This window comes from Cygnus atratus, chromosome 2 (genome assembly GCF_013377495.2).
Source record: "Cygnus atratus isolate AKBS03 ecotype Queensland, Australia chromosome 2, CAtr_DNAZoo_HiC_assembly, whole genome shotgun sequence".
NCBI classification, from domain to species: Eukaryota; Metazoa; Chordata; class Aves; order Anseriformes; family Anatidae; genus Cygnus; species Cygnus atratus.
Window position 1 is genome coordinate 143,896,019 of NC_066363.1, and position 20,601 is coordinate 143,916,619.

At 34.7% G+C, this 20,601-nt stretch overlaps 1 protein-coding gene across 3 annotated transcripts in view; it reads right to left on the reverse strand.

Moving 5' to 3' along the window:
• The window catches only part of CSMD3 (CUB and Sushi multiple domains 3), a 710,218-nt gene that overhangs the window by 235,391 nt on the left and 454,226 nt on the right, over nucleotides 1-20,601 (reverse strand). For all 3 annotated transcript variants that reach the window (XM_035546237.1, XM_035546236.1, XM_035546235.1), the window contains 2 exons: nucleotides 11,871-12,040; nucleotides 1,089-1,245 (listed from right to left, as the gene is read on the reverse strand). In XM_035546237.1, the coding sequence (XP_035402130.1) occupies nucleotides 1,089-1,245; nucleotides 11,871-12,040 (327 nt within the window). The remainder of the gene's footprint in view (nucleotides 1-1,088; nucleotides 1,246-11,870; nucleotides 12,041-20,601) is intronic.

Consider the following 20,601-nt stretch of genomic DNA (forward strand, 5'->3'; position numbering starts at 1 on the left):
CAGAGAGATCGAGTGCACCCTCAGCAAGTTTGCTGATAACACCAAGCTGTGTGGTGCGGTTGATGTGGTAGAGGGAAGCAATGCCATCCAGAGGGACCTGGACAGGCTTGAGAGGTGGGCCTGTACAAAGCTCATGAAGTTCAACAAGGCCAAACGTGAAGTCCTGCACCTGGGCTGGGGCAATCCCAAGCACATATACAGGCTGGACAGAGAATGGATTGAGAGCAGCTCTGAGGAGAAGAACCTGGGGGTGTTGGTGGATGAGAAGCTCAACATGAGCCAACAATGTGTGCTTGCAGCCCAGATGGCAACTGTATCCTAGGCTGCAACAAAAGAAGCAGGGACAGCAGGTTAAGGAAGGTGATTCTCCACCTCTGCCTTGCTCTGGTAAGACCCAATCTGAGCTCTGGGGCTCCCAGCACATGAATGACTTAGACATATTACAAGGAGTCCAGAGCAGGGCTACAAAGATGATCAAGGGGCCGGAGTACCTCTCCTATAACTGGGGTAGTCAGGGTTTTTAAGCCTGCAGAAGAGAAGGATCTGTGGAGACCTTATAGCAGTCTTCCAGTACCTTAAGGGGGCCTACAGGAAAGCAGGAGAGGGACTCTTTGTCAAGGAGTGGAGGAGATAGGGTAACATTTTTAAACTGAAAGAGGATGGATTTAGATTAGATATTATGAAGAAATTATTCACTCAGAGGGTGGTGAGGCACTGGCACAAGTTGCCAAGAGAAGCTGTGGGTGCCCCATCCCTGGAAGTGTCCAAGGCCAGGTTGGATGGGTCTTCGAGCAACCTCATCTAGGTAACCCTGTCCACGGCAGAGGGTTGGAATTAGATGATCTTTAAGGTCTCTTTCAATACAAACCATTTTATGATTCTATAATTCTGTGATACCCTCAAAGCAAGATTTTAGTATGTTGTTTACAGGAGTTTTTGAGACAAAATTATAAAAGTAGTTTATTTTGATGAGTGGAGAGTGATTTGCTGTTGATTTTATTGTTTGACTTTGGACTGCATTTTTATCTTATGAATTTTCATTCCTTCAGAATCGTAAATCTATTATTATTATTTTCTCAAATACTTACTGGTATACACAAGTTGAAAACCTTCATCAGTGCCCTCCACGTCTGAGTTAAATTCCAACCATAAATGATTTGAAGTACTACTTAGTGTCAGTCCTCTTAATGATGCGCCAGTATATGCACCCAGCAGGTGAGCAGTGTTGTCTTTGCCATCATAGATCTGTAAAACAAATACGACATTTACAGTTACTAAAAAAATAAATGCTTATATTTGATTTCCAGAATAACTTAGTACATTTCAATTAAGTGGGAGGATAGCTCTGCCAAGGGAGATATATTGCTAGTCAATCCAGAGTACTCTTCAGATATGCTGTTTGCCTCTGTTCAATTAAGTTGATTTAATTGTGGTTATTTTTCAAATGCACAATTTGAAATATGTCAGGTTTTTTGTTGTTGTTGTTTTGTTTTTTGGTTAAAAATAAAAGTGGGCAGAGTTGCCATATCAGCTCAATGTTTTTGAACATCTGTGTTTTCTCTTACGCTGCCAATACTGTAGTGCTGGTCAGAGACTATCAGCAAACAACTGTTTTGTGTTTTTTTGTGTATGCCTCAAGTCACTGAGGTGGCACAACAGAAAAGCTAACATCTCCCCAGTTTTGACTTACAAAATAAACTTCTTTTTTTTTTTCCCCTGTGTAAAGAAAGAGGTTTAAATATAGCTAGAAAGTAAAATGAGACTAGGAAATAAGAATAAAATAAATAGAATAACTGCTTCTGTAATTTTAAAGAGTAATGTAATATATATGTAAATTGGAATACAGAATATTTATTATTTATTTTATTTTACTTATTATTATATATATTATATATATATTATATTATATATTATATTATATATTATATATATAATATATACATATAATATTATATATTATATATATCATATATATATATATATATATATATATATATAATTTTATTTATTATTTTATTTATTTACCTGGGGCGCAACAACCCCAAGCAGCGCTACAGGCTGGGAGATGAGTGGTTGGAAAGCTGCCTGGCCGAGAAGGACCTGGGAGTACTGGTTGATAGTCGGCTGAATATGAGCCAGCAGTGTGCTTAGGTGGCCAAGAAGGCCAACAGCATCCTGGCTTGCATAAGAAGCAGTGTGGCCAGCAGGTCTAGGGAGGTGATTGTCCCCCTGTACTCGGCTCTGGTGAGGCCGCACCTCGAGTACTGTGTTCAGTTTTGGGCCCCTCGCTACAAGAAGCACATGGAGGTGCTCGAGAGAGTCCAGAGAAGGGCAACGAAGCTGGTGAGGGGTCTGGAGAACAAGTCTTACGAGGAGCGGCTGAGGGAGCTGGGGTTGTTTAGCCTGGAGAAGAGGAGGCTCGGGGAGACCTCATCGCTCTCTATAGGTACCTTAAAGGAGGCTGTAGAGAGGTGGGGGTTGGTCTATTCTCCCATGTGCCTGGTGACAGGACGAGGGGGAATGGGCTAAAGTTGCGCCAGGGGAGGTTTAGGTTGGATATTAGGAAGAACTTCTTTACCGAAAGGGTTGTTAGGCATTGGAATGGGCTGCCCAGGGAAGTGGTTGAGTCACCATCCCTGGAGGTCTTTAAAAGACGTTTAGATGTAGCCCTTAGTGATATGGTTTAGTGGAGGACTTGTTAGTGTTAGGGCAGAGGTTGGACTAGATGATCTTGGAGGTCTCTTCCAACCTAGACGATTCTGTGATTCTGTGATATTTTTCTTCAAGAGTTGAAATGGAAAGTTCTATCAGACTACTAAATATATAAAACAATCTTTTAATAATACTTAGTAAATTTCCTCACAAGTTTTGTTGCTCTAAAACATCACTGGTCATTGCATTCCTGTAATTCTTTATAATAGTTAAGCTATAATTTAACAGTGGTTGCTAACCCAAGCACTATATCTTGTAGGATTTGTTTATTGACTTCTATAATCACTAAAACTTTGAAAAATGGGCATTAAGAAAAACTCTTGCAAATCTAAAATCTGAACTCTAAATAAATTTCAAGTTGCAATACAGGGAGGTTATAAAGCTTTTCTAAATAAACATGGAATTGTCTCCAGTTCTAAATAAGATCTAATTGTATTAATTTGAAATGTAATCAAAGCTTGCATTTGTAAACAGGAATTTATACCAGAATAAAACCAAAACAAATACACCAGCAACAGTAGTAAGGCAACAAAGTGAATATAAACTATGATTTCTGTTCCCCATCTGTCAGACTTGTATACTTAAGTTCTATCTTGCAGAAATTCTCATGTCTAGCAAAAAGAAAGACTTTTTATTTAATGATATGCTAAAATAAAACAAATCAAGTCATTTTTAGCCACCTCTAATCAATAACTAATTGTACAGCAGTTTAAGAAGCACTGCCAAATGACTTGGCATCATTCCTTGGTTTTACTGAAAGAAGCAAATAAATTCCAAAGAAATATCACACTTAAATGCTAATGTCTTTACATGGAGAAAAAAATAAGAAATTAAAGCAAAACAAGGTACAATTAATGGTTATCAAGTAGAAAGTACCTTAAAAATATATAATAACATTAATATGGATATCTTGCATAATTTTATTTAAAGCTTCTTTAAAACTAAAGTGAGATAAGTAGTCAAACAGGACCAGAAAAAAGCAACAGAAAATTACTTCTGAAATGGACTTTGTTCTGTTTCAGAAACTGAAAGAAGGTCAATTCCAGGAGAATTACTGCTATCCTGCAGTGATATTTACTTTATGACAGACTTAAAGAAAACCCAGCTTGTATTTGATGCTCTTTCTCCTAATCACTCCAAGCTACTTATTAACTAATAACACCCAAGGATTCAGGATTTATTTTATTTTTAAACGCTGCATAACAGTAATCCATTTTTGGCCATGTGTGTGAATCAATAAATTAATCAAAAGAAGCTATTAATAAGTTCATAGTATCATAGAATCATAAAATATTCCAAGTTAGAAGGGTCCCACAAAGGTAATCGAGCCTAACTTCTGGCTCCACACAGGACCACCCAAAAATCAGCCCCACATGTCTGAGAGTGTTGTCCAAATGCTTCTTGAATTCCAGCAGGCTCAGTGCTATGACCACTTCTCTGGGGAGCCTGTTCCAGTGCCCGACCACCCTCTCACCTTTCCCTAATACCCAACCTGAACCTCCCCTGTCCCAGCTCCATGCCATTCCCTCAGGTCCTACCACTGGTCACCAGAGAGCAGAGATCAGCGCCTGCCTCTCTGCTCTCCCTGGTGATGAAGCTGTAGGCTGCAGTGAGGTCGCCTCTATATTCTCTTCTCTAAGCTGAACAAACCATGTGACCTCAGCTGCTACTCATAAATCTTGCCGTGTAGAATTTTCGTCATCTTTGTTGCCCTCCTTTGGACACAATCTAATAGTTTTATATCATTCTTATATCGTGGCTCCCAAAACTGCACACACTATTCAAGATGAGGCCAAACTTACACGAACTATTCTTAAAGGCTTGCCAGAACTTCCCAGAAGACACTTCATGATACAAATTTTCTTCACATTAGTTTCCCCACACATACTCTATTGCCAATTTTGTTAGCTGTACTACCATATTAAACCTTTCCCTTTGACACTGCTTATTGTGAACAGTGGAATTTCTTCAATGTTAACAGTAATTCTACTTTATGGACTAACTAGATGCCTCACTCTAAAATATCTCCAAGCCTATGTCACTTCAACGAAGGAACAAAAATTAAAGTGCTCTAACACTTCTGAAACTCTCATTCTTTGTATAGGAGAAATACTTTTAGGTGAGGGAGAGATGTGATTCATGTGAATATGAAATTTAGCCTTTTTTTTTTCTGACTTTTAAATAGCCAAAGAACATATATGCCTCTTCTTGTGACAGTAGGAGCTCCCTTAGTGCAATAAATGGATGCATTTTTGCAGTATAATTCTTTATTTAAGTCACATTGTCTTTCTTACAATTCATTCAATTACTCTGAACTAAATACAGATTTCTAGATCTAATTTAAATGATATCATTTATGCATTATATTCCAAATCTACCATTTTTAATAACGTATTTAAGTTGCAAAGAAAGTCATAGCAGCCTGCATTCTTCTGAGATTTGCAGACCCAGCATTGTCTTTCCAACCTTCCTAACACAGATGGTCATTTTGTTTAAGATTTTGAATGAGTTAGTAATTCAGCATCAGAATTTGATCCAGAGGAAAATCTGATTATCTGGGGATTAAGATAGCATTATTATCTTATTTTTAATATAGGAACATTCATTTTCATTGGCCTTACCAGCACTTTGGGGTTTGCATCACTTGGGTAATGTATGGCCCAGGATAATCATTACAAAATATGAGTTCATTGGTTGTATTTTCCAATGTCATCCTGTAGCACTAATGCAAAGATAATTGATCCATGACTGTATAATGTATGAATAATCCAATAACAAGCCTTTCAGAAAACAGGATCCAAATTTATCAGGTATTTAAAGGCCTGATTTGTTAAATGATTAATTCATACAGATGAGCAAAAGCACAGAAAAAAATGCATTATTATTCCTAATATCATAATGCTACTTTGAAATATTACAGAGGAGGATGCTAGCAGGGAACTATGTCTATATAAATGTAATTTTAACTGAGAGATGTACAGTTTATTTGGGGGGAGGAGGAAGGAGGGCATTTTGTTATGCTTTCCAGGGACTCCATTATAAATAAATTTAAAATGGAAATTAATGTTTGTTTGTTTTTTTTCCATTTTTTTTTCTACCAACTTATTTGACCTTACTGTGTAAAATTTTACCAAGGGAATAGTATAGAGTGAATTTATTACATTTGCGCATTTTAATCAACTTTTTTGAGGCTTGCCATTGAAACATAAAAGGCATATGGATATGAAGATCTGTGCATTTATAAAGAGAAGAAACAACATAAAATCAGCATCTCAGAGCTGAGGCTGTCAACACCTTGTCAAATATATCATTTATATCACATGCAAATGGAAGCACTAATATAAAGACAGAATAGGGCCCATATGTTTCGACCTTCCTCTTCTGCATTTATTACCTATTTCATACTCATGTTTTCAGTATGATATTGCTAAAAGGATTATGATAGCATGCGTGGAAATTCTTAAAAAACAAATTAGAAAAAATATACAAACATTACCTCCCTTTAAAGTCTTTGCATAAAATCCTTCAAAAACTGAATGGTGCACACATTTCCAAGCTATCCCACAGGCTAGAGAGCAAACAAATGCAGTAAAACTGAATTATACAAATTGTGCAGGCACACAAAATAAGAGTGCTGAGCCAAACACTGGGGAAATTAAAACAAATATATAAATAATAATGCCAGTTCCTCTATGTGGTTTACTGACACTGTTCCCTGCCTGTTGCTGCACAGTGTTTTGAAAGAAGTTAAAAGACAGACTCTTTCATTGCAGTATCAAAAATAATTCTTGAAGTTATTTTTTCCTCTTAGGTACAATCCCATCTGGCACATCAGCTCTCACTCTACATTTTGCCAAGCAAAAGCACATCACATGATCAAGGACAGTGAAAGTTGTCATTCACCGCAGAGGTCTGTGTGTGTGCTTAACCTTTCTCTCGCTCCTGCGTGTCATCTGCCATCTATGAAATGTAATGACATGCTGTTATACAAATTTTCAGAAGAACAAAATTATATTCAAAAACAAGGGCATTGTAGCATTACAATAATAATAATTATTATTATGCTTTCATTATGATTTTTATATAGTGTTCTTCATGTTTAACTGTGGACTGGTTCTTTTTCTCCAATAGATATAACACCCAATTAGACAAAAATCTAGACTTACCATGAAACATTTTTCATCTAAAATGTTTCATCATTTTTCAACACCTAAAATGTTGATTCTTGACACTATATTTTTCTGCCTCACTCCTTAAGATCTTATTTCTTAGTGTCATTGCACACAAGATGATTTTCCATTTCTGGCAAAAATGAAACTCCTGAATCAGCGTGTGCTGATTTTGTTTCAAAAAGTGGATGAGTGGGTAGAATCACCCAAATTTTGAATGGTCTTCAGAAACTTTGAATGAAATGTATGCTATTTATCTTCAAAATGGACAAGTTTTTCCTTTTTCAATATTGCACTTAACTATAGTCTTCAAGGTGAGAGCAAAAGAACTCTGAATTTCTCAAAGCCAAATTTTTTATCTAATTCTTAAAAAAAAACCAAAACTTTATTATAAGACATTCTTGGTCAATATATCTACTACAAAGCAACAACAATAAACATCACCAACAATATAATAATAATAATAATAATAATAATAATAATAATAATAATAATAAATATTTTCTTTCCATTTAAGTCCTCTTCCTTCTCTGGATATATTCAAGACCCGTCTGGACGCCTACCTGGGCAACTTGCTCTAGGGAATCTGCTTTGACAGGTGGGTTGGACCCAATGGTCTCTCAAGGTCCCTTTCAACCTCTACAATTCTGTCATTCATACATAGTGTTCCTTTCTTTAGGTTAATTTATGGAACCTGCCTGCATTTTTGTGTTTCGTTTGTTTTTTAAAACATTAACAGAAAACTACTCTCCTCATTAATCAGTACCACGCTTTTTTTTTTTTTAATTTATGTTAAAATCTACTGAAAATAAAGAAAACAATCATATCTGTGTTCAGAATTCAATTTTAATGAGTTGTCTTTCTCCTGCTAAATTAGAAAATCATATTAGCGGATCTTTGACATAAAATAATTCTTTCTACTTTCAACTCATTTCAACACAAATAAAGCTTTCACCTACAACAATAAACTATTCAGACAAATAGGATAATGCCAATTCTGTTTCTTTCTGTACAAATCTGAAGAAATTGATTACACCTAACAGACTACAGAGCTTAATGGCAAAAGCAGCGAATGGAGCTAAATGCAGGAAGAAAAGCAGATACAGACCTCATACTTTGGAAAACAAATATTCTTTTTCCTGCCTCCTACACAGGCAGGAAATTGTGGTAATATTTTAGTGCACAAACTCAGTTATCATAACAATTACAAAGAAGGAAACAACTGTTTTACAGTTTCTAATATTAATATTTAATGGGTTGGCATGTAGTGACTATACACATCTTAAATTCTCATATCCTTTCATGAAACTTTCATCAATAGTAAATTAATATATGACAGTATCAAAAGCAGGTGATAGCCCTATAAACAACAACAACAATAAAAGGAACTTTGTATTTCCTGTAGCTTAAAAAAAAAAAAAAGAAAAAAAGTCGCTAGAGAGCTAGAGCTGTTACAGCCATAAGAGAATTTCATACTAAATGAAGCAAATGAAAAACAATGATATCTTCTGAATCCTTTGTTCTATACCAGTTCAGAATTGATAAACGATAGCTCCTCCTTCTTCATCGGGCAAGTAACAGCAAGGGTGATGATTTATTTGTGTCAAATATGTTTCCCTCTAATGTGGTATTCCCCAGTCCAACTGTTTTATTGTTTCATTCATGGTGCTCATCAGGCATAAATTTGTTCCACAGTCAGTTAATTTACATGGTAACCAACTGACCCCGTGACTTGATTAAACATGAGTACCAAAAATTTAGGAGAATATTCAGTTAATTCAGACTAAATGGAATCTATCTGCCTGGCTCTAGTAATCTAAAATATTAGCTCATAGAAATAGTATCTTTGCCAATTTTTTCATGTATTAAGTCTGAAGAATGGAGATTAATGCATTATCCATTTTTTTCACCAGTTTTTAGCTAAAAGACTGACATTGTATTGGGAAATATTATTGGATTGCTTTATTTTTGAAGCATTCATTTCCTTCAGGGAAAGAAAGCCATGTCCTGATGTTAAATATCATTGTTAAATATCTTCCAAATGGTGAATTACTTGCATCACATCATTGTTTGCCTTACTTTTTTATTCTTGACTTGCCTCAAAGATTTCTGAGGGTTTGGCCAAGGCATTCATATTTATATACATTTACAAAGTAGTGATACAAATATTAAATAGGTGTACAGTATTTCTTCACTATTACTTATTCACATAAAACTAAAATTACAGTAAAACCCTAATGCCCTATTCCAGTAGTGAACAGTATATTCTTCACAGACAGAAAAATAGGCAAATTAGGAAGCATTTTCTCTTTTTTTCATTTGAGATACCAGCTCCATAAAAATAAGAGGAACTTCTTGTGAACATCTTTAAAGATGTTTTACTGAGATTAACGTGAATCAGTCTAAGAGAATAAAAGCACATATGTGGATAATCAAGCCTGCATTCCTGATCTTGAACATATTAACAGAAAATACTAGTCATATTCCCAAGTCAAACATACACCAAACCTTACAGTGATTCTTTTTCAGAACCTGGATATGAGCAGTAATTCATAAGATGATAAAGATCAAAAGAAAAATTCAGAACTAATACCATGAAAAAAGTTCTGGAATGTGTAACTGATGCTTTGTACTTCCTGAAACAGGCACCTGGAAAAAGAGTCTGATGGGATTAAGGCAATTTGTAAAAGCTTCATCTGAGAGATTAGGCAAGAAAGGGTTCAACAGATATTCTTTCCCAGGGGTGGAGGGCCTCTTGCTACAATGTCACACAGACTGAAAAAAAAAGATAATTATAATAAAGAGTACCTCTTGCATTTTTATTTATTGTTTATTTTTTAAATAGATTAGGAGGAACTTTGGCTCATTATAATTCAAGGCTGCTGATCTGAAATACAAAATACTCTAATTACTTTCATCTTTCAAAGATACTACATTCATCTAACAGACACAGCCACAAAACACAGCAAATATTTCAGCCATTTACATCAGAGTGTAATGGCATCACCTCTTTTATGATTAAGTCGATACCTCTCCTAAGTTCTCATTAATCGAGTAGCAATATTAAAATGAAATTTATTTTATAAACCTATAAGTTAATGTTTTCTAGTTAAACATCTGTAGTGCATATGGTTGGAATGGCACTTAAGAAAACTTAAGTGAATAGATATTATAAAGACTGCATGTGTATTAAACGGTTAATGAAGATTAAAAAAAAAAAAAAGAAGAAAAAATCTTTGAACTGCTTGAAAGTTTGTATTTACATGTGAAAAAGTCTTGAGGAAAATGTATCCATAAACTTTTAATGGACAAGGATAAAAATGTGAACAGAGATACTAGAATAGTGATTTCCGGACACAAGGAGTCCAGTTCAAATATAAGAGTGGACTTCAAGTCTTATGCTAACGTTGGGTAACTTAAAGAACTTTCTGTAACTTCACTATTTTTTCTGCTTCACTGAAAAAGTCTCAGACTGAAAAATTACATATCAGCATACATGATTTGGATGTTTTACTGTTAACTAAAAAAAAAAAAAAGCTTTTTTTTGCTATGTTATTTATATGCTAACGAATACTAAGACTTTCAAATTATTTTTTCCTTTATCAATTGAAACATTGAAAGACATCTACTCAGTTATGATGCAAGCAATAAAACTAAACTAAAATAAATATACTTGTGCATTTTATTAACTAGTAAAATAAACTAATTAAACTAAAAGTTAACTAATTAATGTGCATTTTATTCTGTTAATATTTGCTTTGTTTTGCCTTTGTTTTGTTTCAATACAAAATACTTATTTTTATTTAAAACCCCATTTAATTTTGTATATAGCTTTTTCTTGCTGCTGATTTCATTTTCATTAGTTTGCTTAGGTGTGCTTATGCCTTAGCCATAATTAACTTCTTTTTGAAGTGCTTATGTCTGGCAACTTATGACAGAAATCCTAACCTAACGCTTAGATGACTGAAGTTAATAAATCCCAGCACCGATTCTTAGAGATAAATCTTACCATAACCCTTTTTATTTTGATAATTAAATAGCAGAATCTGGCAGAAAAACAGTTTTTATTAATCAAACATGATTGGCATGGTACTCTTACTCCTTTGATTTCTGGGGGGCATATTTAATTAAATTGAGTATTCTGAAAAATTAGACAATTAGTTCATCCCTTCTTATTGCATTTAGATCGCATGTGCTAAAAGACACCTTGATCATCATCAACTTTAAATATATAGTTGACTAAGCAATATATTAATTTGGAAATATGTACTTGACAAATACAATAATAACATCAAAATGAAATTAATGTTACTGAATTTATGAAGGGCAGTAAGTCTATAAAATTTGGGAAGTTCTAATATCCTTTTTTTCCCCTTTGGTTGTTTTTCTTTGTTCAAAAACAAAACAAACAAACAACAAACAAAAAATAAACTGCCTTCACATAAAATTGCTAGTGATTGTCATTTTGCAGGAGATGCTACATATCAAAGAAGATCAGAGCCATTTGAAGTGTAAACCTCATGTACTGCAGTATGTGACATTGTATTAAATTAAGTTTCTGTGTGCAACAGCTAGGGAAAAAATATTATGATTATATCACAGAATAACTAATGAAGATACTGAGGAAGAAAAACAGAATTTACAAAAAAAATGTAATTCCGTTCAAAGATTAATATTTAATACTAAGAATAGAATACAAATACAAGTTAAGGCAATACTTGGTTTACAGTTTCAATTTCTTGGTTTACAGTTTCAATTTCCTTTTTTTAAATATGTATGGTCTGAAAAATGCATGTTTTAAAGAATAGATTATGGAAACATCTGAGGTTGCCTCATTTTTAAATCTTTAGAGATAGAAATGGTTTAGACAAGTATTTTATAAGTGTTTAATATAACCTTACCTGATACTGTACAGACAGATAAAATTCAATGGTATGAGGCACTAAAAGCTTTGAAACAACAACAAAAAGCTACACGAAGGCTACCTACCTTAAGAACATCTCCTTGGGCTAAATGAAATGTTCTGGCAGAAATATTGATTCCTTTTCCTGCTTGTACCTGAATGCTATAAATACATTCATGGTTGTTTTCATAGTTAAGAGGATAATTGGGGGACAGTAAGATTCCTTCATTATTTGTCGTGGAGGCTCCACATTCAGCTGCAAGTAAAAGGAAATGTTAAGGTATATTTTAATAATAATAAATAAATAAATATCTTGAGTAATGGTGATAATGGGAATGTTAATGTAACCTAATTCACATTAGTAATGCTTATTGATATCATAAATCTAGCTGTTAACATACATTCATGGTAGTGACTGAAGACTACAAGACTACATTTCTAACATCTTATAGTACTTTAATAAATGTGTGTTAGTAATATGAATAGTTATAATTATGTTAATGGCACATTCTATAATACTAATGTTTTAAAGGATCTTTCTTGAATTTTGTTTTGGAGGAAATATATTTTGTATTTATTAAAGCTTATTTCTCCAATATAGAAATTCATAAAGACATATAAATTAAAGTGAAAGTAGCCTAGAAGTTTATATATGCATATATTTATTTATACACACACAGGTATATATATATATACATGCAGATATACACACACATACATGCAGATATAGACATATTCACACACAGATTAATGATAAAAAAATCCCTAATATCAACTTACTAACATTAATATCATTTAATGCATAGAGTAGAAAAAGAGTTATTCTAAATTTACCAGCTAAACCAAAGTCATTAATAAGTAGAAAAACAGTAACTCGCAGAAATAAACAAAAAAAGTAAAGAAAAAGGTATGAAATGTGTATAAAAGTCAAAAATAAAAATGGGAAGGTGTTTTGAAGTAATACTGTAATAATTCCAAACATGAAAACTTTAATGGAGGACTTTGGTGATTGATTTTATCACGGAAAACACAAACATGAAAAGTTCTGAGAAATCCACATTAGGCATTAATAGCTAGCTTTCATTTACTATAAGATTTCGGAGTACTTGCATAATTTTAATTAAATTATTTTGAGCATTGAAGTACTAGGCGTATTAAATGATGACTGACAAATTACTACAATTTGTTCCTTCCCTTTTTATTTAGTCCTTATAAATAGTCCATATACTGCACGGACAAAAGCAGTTCCTCTCTTTTGAATGGATTTAGATTCATTTTAAATTTAACTGTAGCATTGACTTTTCTGGATTTGTTTTCGGCATTACTTCAATATTCCGGTCACTAGTTTTAGCCAATAATATAAGAATGCATCCCCAGTTGTTTTAACTTGGGGAAATCATTAATTTATAACTTCACAGAATAGGAAAATGTATTATGTAAAACTATGTGATACTTTTAATGGGTTGAAAAATTATCTAAACAATCTACGATATCTATTTTAAGAGCTTTTATTTTTATTAGCAATTAGAATTTCTTCATGAGAGTGATATCCAGTATATTGAAATATATGTTTTGTATATTGAACTTGTATATTAAATGACCATTGATTAGTTCTTCAATATGCAGCTAAAAGAAACAACTTGCATAAAGATATATTGAACACGGAAGAAATTCTTGATGACTGTGTATACTTCAATAGGGTTATGTAACAAGTACTCAAATGATCCAGGTGTCATCATTTTGTCTTCAAAAACTTGGATTCACATAATCTAGGTACAAGTGGGAAGTGTTCTAGCCCATGTGATAATTTCTTTCCTTTTACTGTCAAATAAATGGGTATTTTCTGCTCTGAAGATGCATAGGTCAGTTTGAATTACAGCATGTAGGAATGAAATGACTATAATTCCATTTGAGGTATATCCTTTCCCAGTTATGAGAGAGAAATGTCAAAAGGCACAAGATTTGTACTATTAAGTTGATCAAACAATTCTGTTTCTGTCAGAACTGTAATTCAAAGCATTTTTTTCAAAAATCCGAATGCAACAGTGAACCAAATGTTTGCTCATTTTTAACTGATATTTGAGAACCACGCAATATTTTCTGCTAAAATAAGGAAATTGCTCATATCATTAAATTTATCAATCTGATTGTACTTTTCTTAACACAGAGGAAGAATAAACACCCTAAGATGCTTGGAACACATCATATGTGGCCTCAATCCTCATGGCAGCAGAAAAGAAAGGAAGTGTAGTAACAGTAATTTTGAAAACTGAAGTATAAAAGAATTTCTCCCATAGTATTCAATAAAATCACTGTATTATCCAGGAAGCACGTACAATGGCCTATAACAGTACCTTCTTTTGTACACTTCCGAGACGCATTCTTACAAAATCAGTTATTCCCTTGTTTCTCTACTTGCCTTCTGTCAGTGCAAATTATGACTCAAAACAAAAAAGCAAAAGTATAACTCTAAATAAGCACAGAATCAAAAAGAGAAGATATGTATCTAATATAAGATTTTCCAAACTAGTTGCTTCTATCTGCCAGTTTACGCTTTGACTTGTAAAGCTGAACAGTTGTTTTGTTCAAAACTATACGCAACTTCAAGTAAGACATGGCTATGTTCTATTCTTTGATGTTAATACTATAGCATAAAGCAACACAGACCATAATGCCTCCACATGTAGTTAAGCACTGAGTAAAGAAAGGATTGGGGAAAAAATATTAAGTGAAATCTTAAGCTTAAAATGAATACAAAAATTAAACAAATGTAGTTTGTTTAAAGAGTTTGGAAAAGAATCTTAACAGGTGCTACAGAGAGAATGTCGAAAAAAAGACAAAAGAGGCAAACTGTGATAAAATGTAGGGAAAATGTATAATCACAGAATCACAGAATGGCTGAGGTTGGAAGGGATCTCTGAAGATCATCTAGTCCAACCCCCCTGCCAAGCAGAATCACCTAGAATGCATGGTGCAGCATGGCATCCAGGCAAATTTTAAATATTTCCAGAGAAGGAGACTACCTGACCTCTCTGGGCAGAAGGAAAAAGAAGGAAATGTAGAAGGCAGAAAAGGAAAAAGGAAGTTTTTTCAGAAACCTTTTTTTTTCTTTTTTTCTTTTTTTTTTCTTTTTTTTTTTTTTTCAGAAGTAAAGGAAAAATCACACAGGAACAAGAAGACTATGACCATTCTTTAAAGTATACTTAGAGCTGTATCTATTGCCAAACATTTCTACGTCGACTTAATGTTTCACTGTCATAGTATTCTTTAGCAGTACTCAATAGAGATGAAGGTCAAGTTGTTTTAAAGACAAAGGTTAAAAAAAATCTGCATATTTCAGATGAAATAAATTTAGCAACTGCCCTACATAGTTTACTTGTAGAAAAAAAAATATAATATATATATATATATTTTTAAAAAGGAAAATACTCCAACATTTATGTTTCCAAAAGACTTTAATTTAGCCTTACGTAAAGCATAAGGATGAACATTAAGGCGGAAATAAATCACTGTTTCTGAACTTTACCAGAAATACAGAATCAGTTCAGTATTAGAAAGGAAAATAAAAACAAAACAACAAAAACATCAAAGACAAGTAATTAAAAATACTGATATAATGAGCTATTATGCATTACAGGAAAGAACTGTTATACTTTTTCTTATGAATGTACACACACTGCACATTTTCATAACAGAATGGATGAGTTTAACTACCAGTTATTAATGTATATAAATTCTGTAATTATGTAAAATTGTTATTGTAACTGAGGAATTAAATGCATCTGTTCTGGTAATGCAACCATTTGAAAATAATTCTTCAATGAATGAGATATTTTTTTAAATTTAATTTTATTTTTTTAAATATGCTCTTTCAGGGGAATTTTGCAAGATTTCTCAAATTCAGCTGATGATATATTTACCATAAATTATCAAATACCAAAATATAATCTGAGGCTACAGACTGAAATTTGGCCTTTGTTTTCTTCAAGACAATCCCTTGAAATCAGAAGATAAAGCCTCCAAATAACAGTTCTGTATTTTGAAAATAAGTTATCTTTGTTAGGAGACTAAATACATTGCAAAAGCATGATGGGACAGTAAATGCAGCGTTCTCAAAAGGATTTTATCTTAGTGATAGTAGACTGCAGATCAGAAGCTACTACAGCAAATGTGTCTACATTCAGAGATAAATGAATTATTTTTTCAGAAAACTCTTAATCTCTGGAATTTATACCTCTTCATCTGATGGCAGATGTAAGCAAGACAGTAGTCTTGTCAAAACAAGACAACAAAACAGATGGTAACAAGACAATCTTGAAAGGGTTAAATTTTGACTGAAGCATTCTTTCCTTGAATAACCTGAGTTATGATGTCATCAAGAGTTTTCCAGGTGGTTTTGGTATCCTGACAAAGTTAAGCAGCATTATTTTCAGGGAACCTTATGTTGAAGAAAATGAAAATAACATTGTCTTCTTTAATCAGCAGGAACAATAGTGCTTTCTACTTTTATTTTACATTGTTCCAAAAGACTGTATTTCCTTTTGTAGTCCTAGAAATGAATAACTGCATTTTCTGATAAAATGCAGTACATGCATCTATATCTGAGCTGATCTGAACATCTCAGTTTCCTTCAACTGAGATTAGATTAGAGAGCTCATCATGACTTTCAATAGAATTAAAGTCAAAATTCTTTTCCTTATGAAGTAGATATCTTGCACCCTATGCTTCATGGTCTTTAAACAGGAACTCGGACAGCTAGCTCAAAACTACACAAAACTACACTGCATTATAGAATCATAGGATGGTTTGAGTTGGAAGGGACCTTAAAAATCATCTAATTCCAAGCCCCCTTCCACGGGCAGGGACAACTCCCACTAGACCAGGTTGCTCAAAGTCCCATCCAACCTGGCCTTGAAAACTTCCAGGGATGGGGCATCCACAGCTTCTCTTGGCAACTTGTGCCAGTTCCTCACCACCCTCTGAGTAAAGAATTTCTTCCCAATATAAACCTACCTTCTTTTAGTTTAAAACCATTACTCCTTGTCCTATCACTATGCTCCCTGACAAAAGGTCCCTAAAGTTAAGATGGATTCTGCTCTTGATAACAAAAATAATTGCAAAGGCAAGAAAAATATAAAGGAGAGTGGAAAATTATGATATTCAGTCTAGTTGGTGGCCACTATATAAAAAATGTCACAGCGATTTCTTTAGAATATTCTGATGAAAAGACACAATAGTCAGGTAAGTACTGTATTCAGGACACGCACATAATATTACAACAGAATTATTTTTTCCACTAAAATGGCCAAATAAGAAAGAGTTAATTTGTAGAAACAATATTTACATTATTATTTTCCATAAGTAATAGTTCCAGTTCACAAAGACTTGGAGGAGTCCCACGTATTTTACAAAATATGCTTCTGTACCACAACCAACAATAAGAGGACAGAGAATAACATGACAAATGAGCTTCTTTGTTAGTATTAGAAAGGTAAAATATATTAACAAACATATGTTCTCTATCAGGAGAATTTTAACAAACAATGTACACAATTTGGCTTAAATTAATGATAACCATGAAAAGCACCACAAAAACAGACTCAAGAACTGTTGGAACTTAGTGAAATTTTTAACTCAGTAAATAGGAGCAATTGAAACATTTTGCAAAATATTGGGCTACATAAGAAATGTACTAAGTGCTTATCATATTATGATGCCATTATATTAACAGTTGGTGAGCCTTAAATGGCTGGATTTTGCATCGTTCAGGTCTTCTTATCCCTGAAGTAAATAACAGAAATATGAGATATTCGTGAAAAATGACATGAGAGGTATTTAAGGGAATAAACTGACTTCTGATTGACAAAAGAAAGATTCGGATTAATTTGTTTTGAAAGGAATCAAAGATGCATTTACTAGTAATATTACAAATCTTAAGCTAAACATCATTCCTGTCGCCAAAACATTCCGTATCTTAAAACAACAACAAAACACAACCACAAATAACTCAATTAAAACTAACAGAGGCCTTTTCAATTCCAAAACATCAAAAGCAACATTTTGCCTTAAGTTTTATATATGCACAGTAACGGATAAAACACTGCTGGAAATATGGTATAAGATGAACAGAGTGTATCTAATGGCTCTCCTGCTAACGGACCTTGAAATTACTGCACACGTATCAGTTGTAGAACCTTCACTTCATTAGTTACCTAACTGTGCTTTAGTTCAACACTGAATTTATTTTTTCTCACATAGAATATAACCTTTTTCACTCCCCAGGTATTCCCTGAAAAGCACATTCACTCATGTCATATACATAGAATCATAGAATCATTAAGGTTGGAGAAGACCTCCAAGATCATCTAGTCCAAGCATCACCCTACTACCAATGTCACCCACTAAACCATGTCCCTAAGCATCAGGTCCTTGAACACTCCCAGGGACGGTGATGCCATCACCTCCCTGGGCAACCCGTCCCAATGCCTGACTACTCTTACTGAGAAATGTCTCCTAATTTCCATCCTAAATCTTCCCTGGCACAACTTGAGGCCATTCCCTCCAGTTCTATCACTAGTTATCTGTGAGAAGAGGCTGACCTCCAGCTCCCCACAACTTCCATTCAGGTAGTTGTAGAGAGCAATAAGGTCTCTCCTGAGCCTCCTCTTCTCCAGACTAAACAATCCCAGCTCCCTCAGCCGCTTCTCATAGGACTTGTGTTCTATAGGCTTCGTAGCCCTTCTCTGAAGGGCTAGAAGGGCTTCGTAGTCCTTCTCTGGACATGTTCCAGGGCCTCGGTGTCTTTCTTGTAGTGAGGGGCCCAAAACTGAACACATGATATAAATGAATGGATTTGCCTGCAGATTTTACAAGCTTCTTTGTCTGCTTTACATAATTGTAAGAGATAACAGTTTCTTGGAAATGTGTATGATCTAAACATCAGAGACTCTGACCTTTGCAGTTTAGGACATACTGAAAAAAAAAAAAAAAAAAGGACATAAAATGCTATATGGAGAAAAGTAACTAGATGTATCAGCTAAGCAAAAGAAAACTATTTTAAAGTCAGCATCTTCCAGCTAAGGTTGAGAGAAAATTATTATTATTATTATTATTATTATTATTAACAATAACAATAATAATAGCAATAATAATAGCAATAATAATAATAATAATGATAATAAAGCATGGCCTTGAGAAAGCCAATGTTGGAAAAAGTTCTACACAGCTGGGAAGCTGACTAGATTATTTTCTTTACAAAGAAAATATATTGGAACTACTATGGATTATAAATTCTGACATGACTGCTACAGTGAAAATTAACGTAATTTAGCTACTAGGCAGCCTTATAAGGGAGGGAAGAAAAAAAAAAAAAAGTGGCAAGAGAGGAGGCCTGAGTGTACTGGGTTTACATGGTAAGGGGGACTGCAGATGTGGCCTCTGTGAGAAGTGCCCAGAAGCTGTCCAATGTCAGATAAGAGCCAGCTCCAGCTGGCTCCAAAGCGACCTGCTGCTGGCCAGAGCTGAGCCAATGAGTGAAGTTGGCTGTGCGTCTGTGAGAGCAGATTTAAGAAAGGGAAATAACTGCTGTGCCACAGCAGCTGGGCGAGAGGAGTAAGAAAATGTAGGAAGAAACAGCCCTGCAGACTCCACGACCAGTGAAGAAGGAGGGCAGGAGGTGCTCCAGGCATGCAGCAGAAGTTCCCCTGTGACCTGTGGAGAGGCCCCTGGTGGAGCAGGCTGTCACCCTGCAGCCCATGGGTCCCACAGCGGAGCAGATCTCCACACTGCGGCCCACAGGAATAGACTCCAGGCCACAACTGCAGCTATGGAGAGCCCACAGGAGCAGGTGATCTGGCAGGAGCTGCTGCCCATTGGGAATCCATGTTGGAGCAGTTTGCTCTTGATGGACAGTCCCTGTGGTACAGACCCATGTTGGAGCAGTTCTTGAAGAGCTGCTGCCTGTGGGAAGCCCATGCAGGATCAGTTTGGAAAGGACAGCATCCCGTGGGAGGGACCCCACGTTGGAGCAGGGGCAAAGAGTGACTGTGAAGGAGCGGCAGAGACAAAGCATTAGGGACTGTCCACAACCCTCATTCCCCATTCCCCTGCGCTGCTCGGGGGGAGGACATAGAAGAGGGTGGGTGAGGGGGAAGGTGTTTTCAGTTTGCTTTTTAGTTTCTCACTGTCCTTGTCTCCTAGTAATAGCCAATAAATTATATTAATCTCCCTACGTTGAGTCTGTTTTGCCTGTGATGGTAATTGGTGAACGATTTCCCCATCCTTATCTCAACCCTTGAGCTCTTTTGCATTATATTTTCTCCCCCTCTCCCCTGGAGGAGGAGGAGTGAAAGAGTGGTTGTGGTGGAATTCAGTTTATCAGCAGGGTAGAAACACCACACGAAGAAAAAAAAAAAGAAGAAATATTGGCATAAGAAGACTTTTTACATTTCAATAGAAATAAAGGTAATTCCAAGAGAGCACAGTGTGTGTTGAATCTAAACACTGTTTTCGGTGATTATTATTAAATTCAAGCATAAAAAGAAAGCATAAAACTAAGGAAGGACTGTACTCTCACAGATCTTCAAGCATCTTCATTATTGTTCACCAGAAAAGTTTAATTTTATCTATTTTTTTTTCTTTTAAGCAGCAATTGCTCATTTTTTCTTGTCTGCAATGTAGTTACAGGGAAATTTAAACTGGCTTCTTAAAAGCTAACTGTGACATTCAAAATTTTAAGGAGCACTAGGCAGAGTCATCTGAATCAAGTCTAAATGCACTAGAATCAATTCAGAGACGTTACAACCCTACAAATGTACC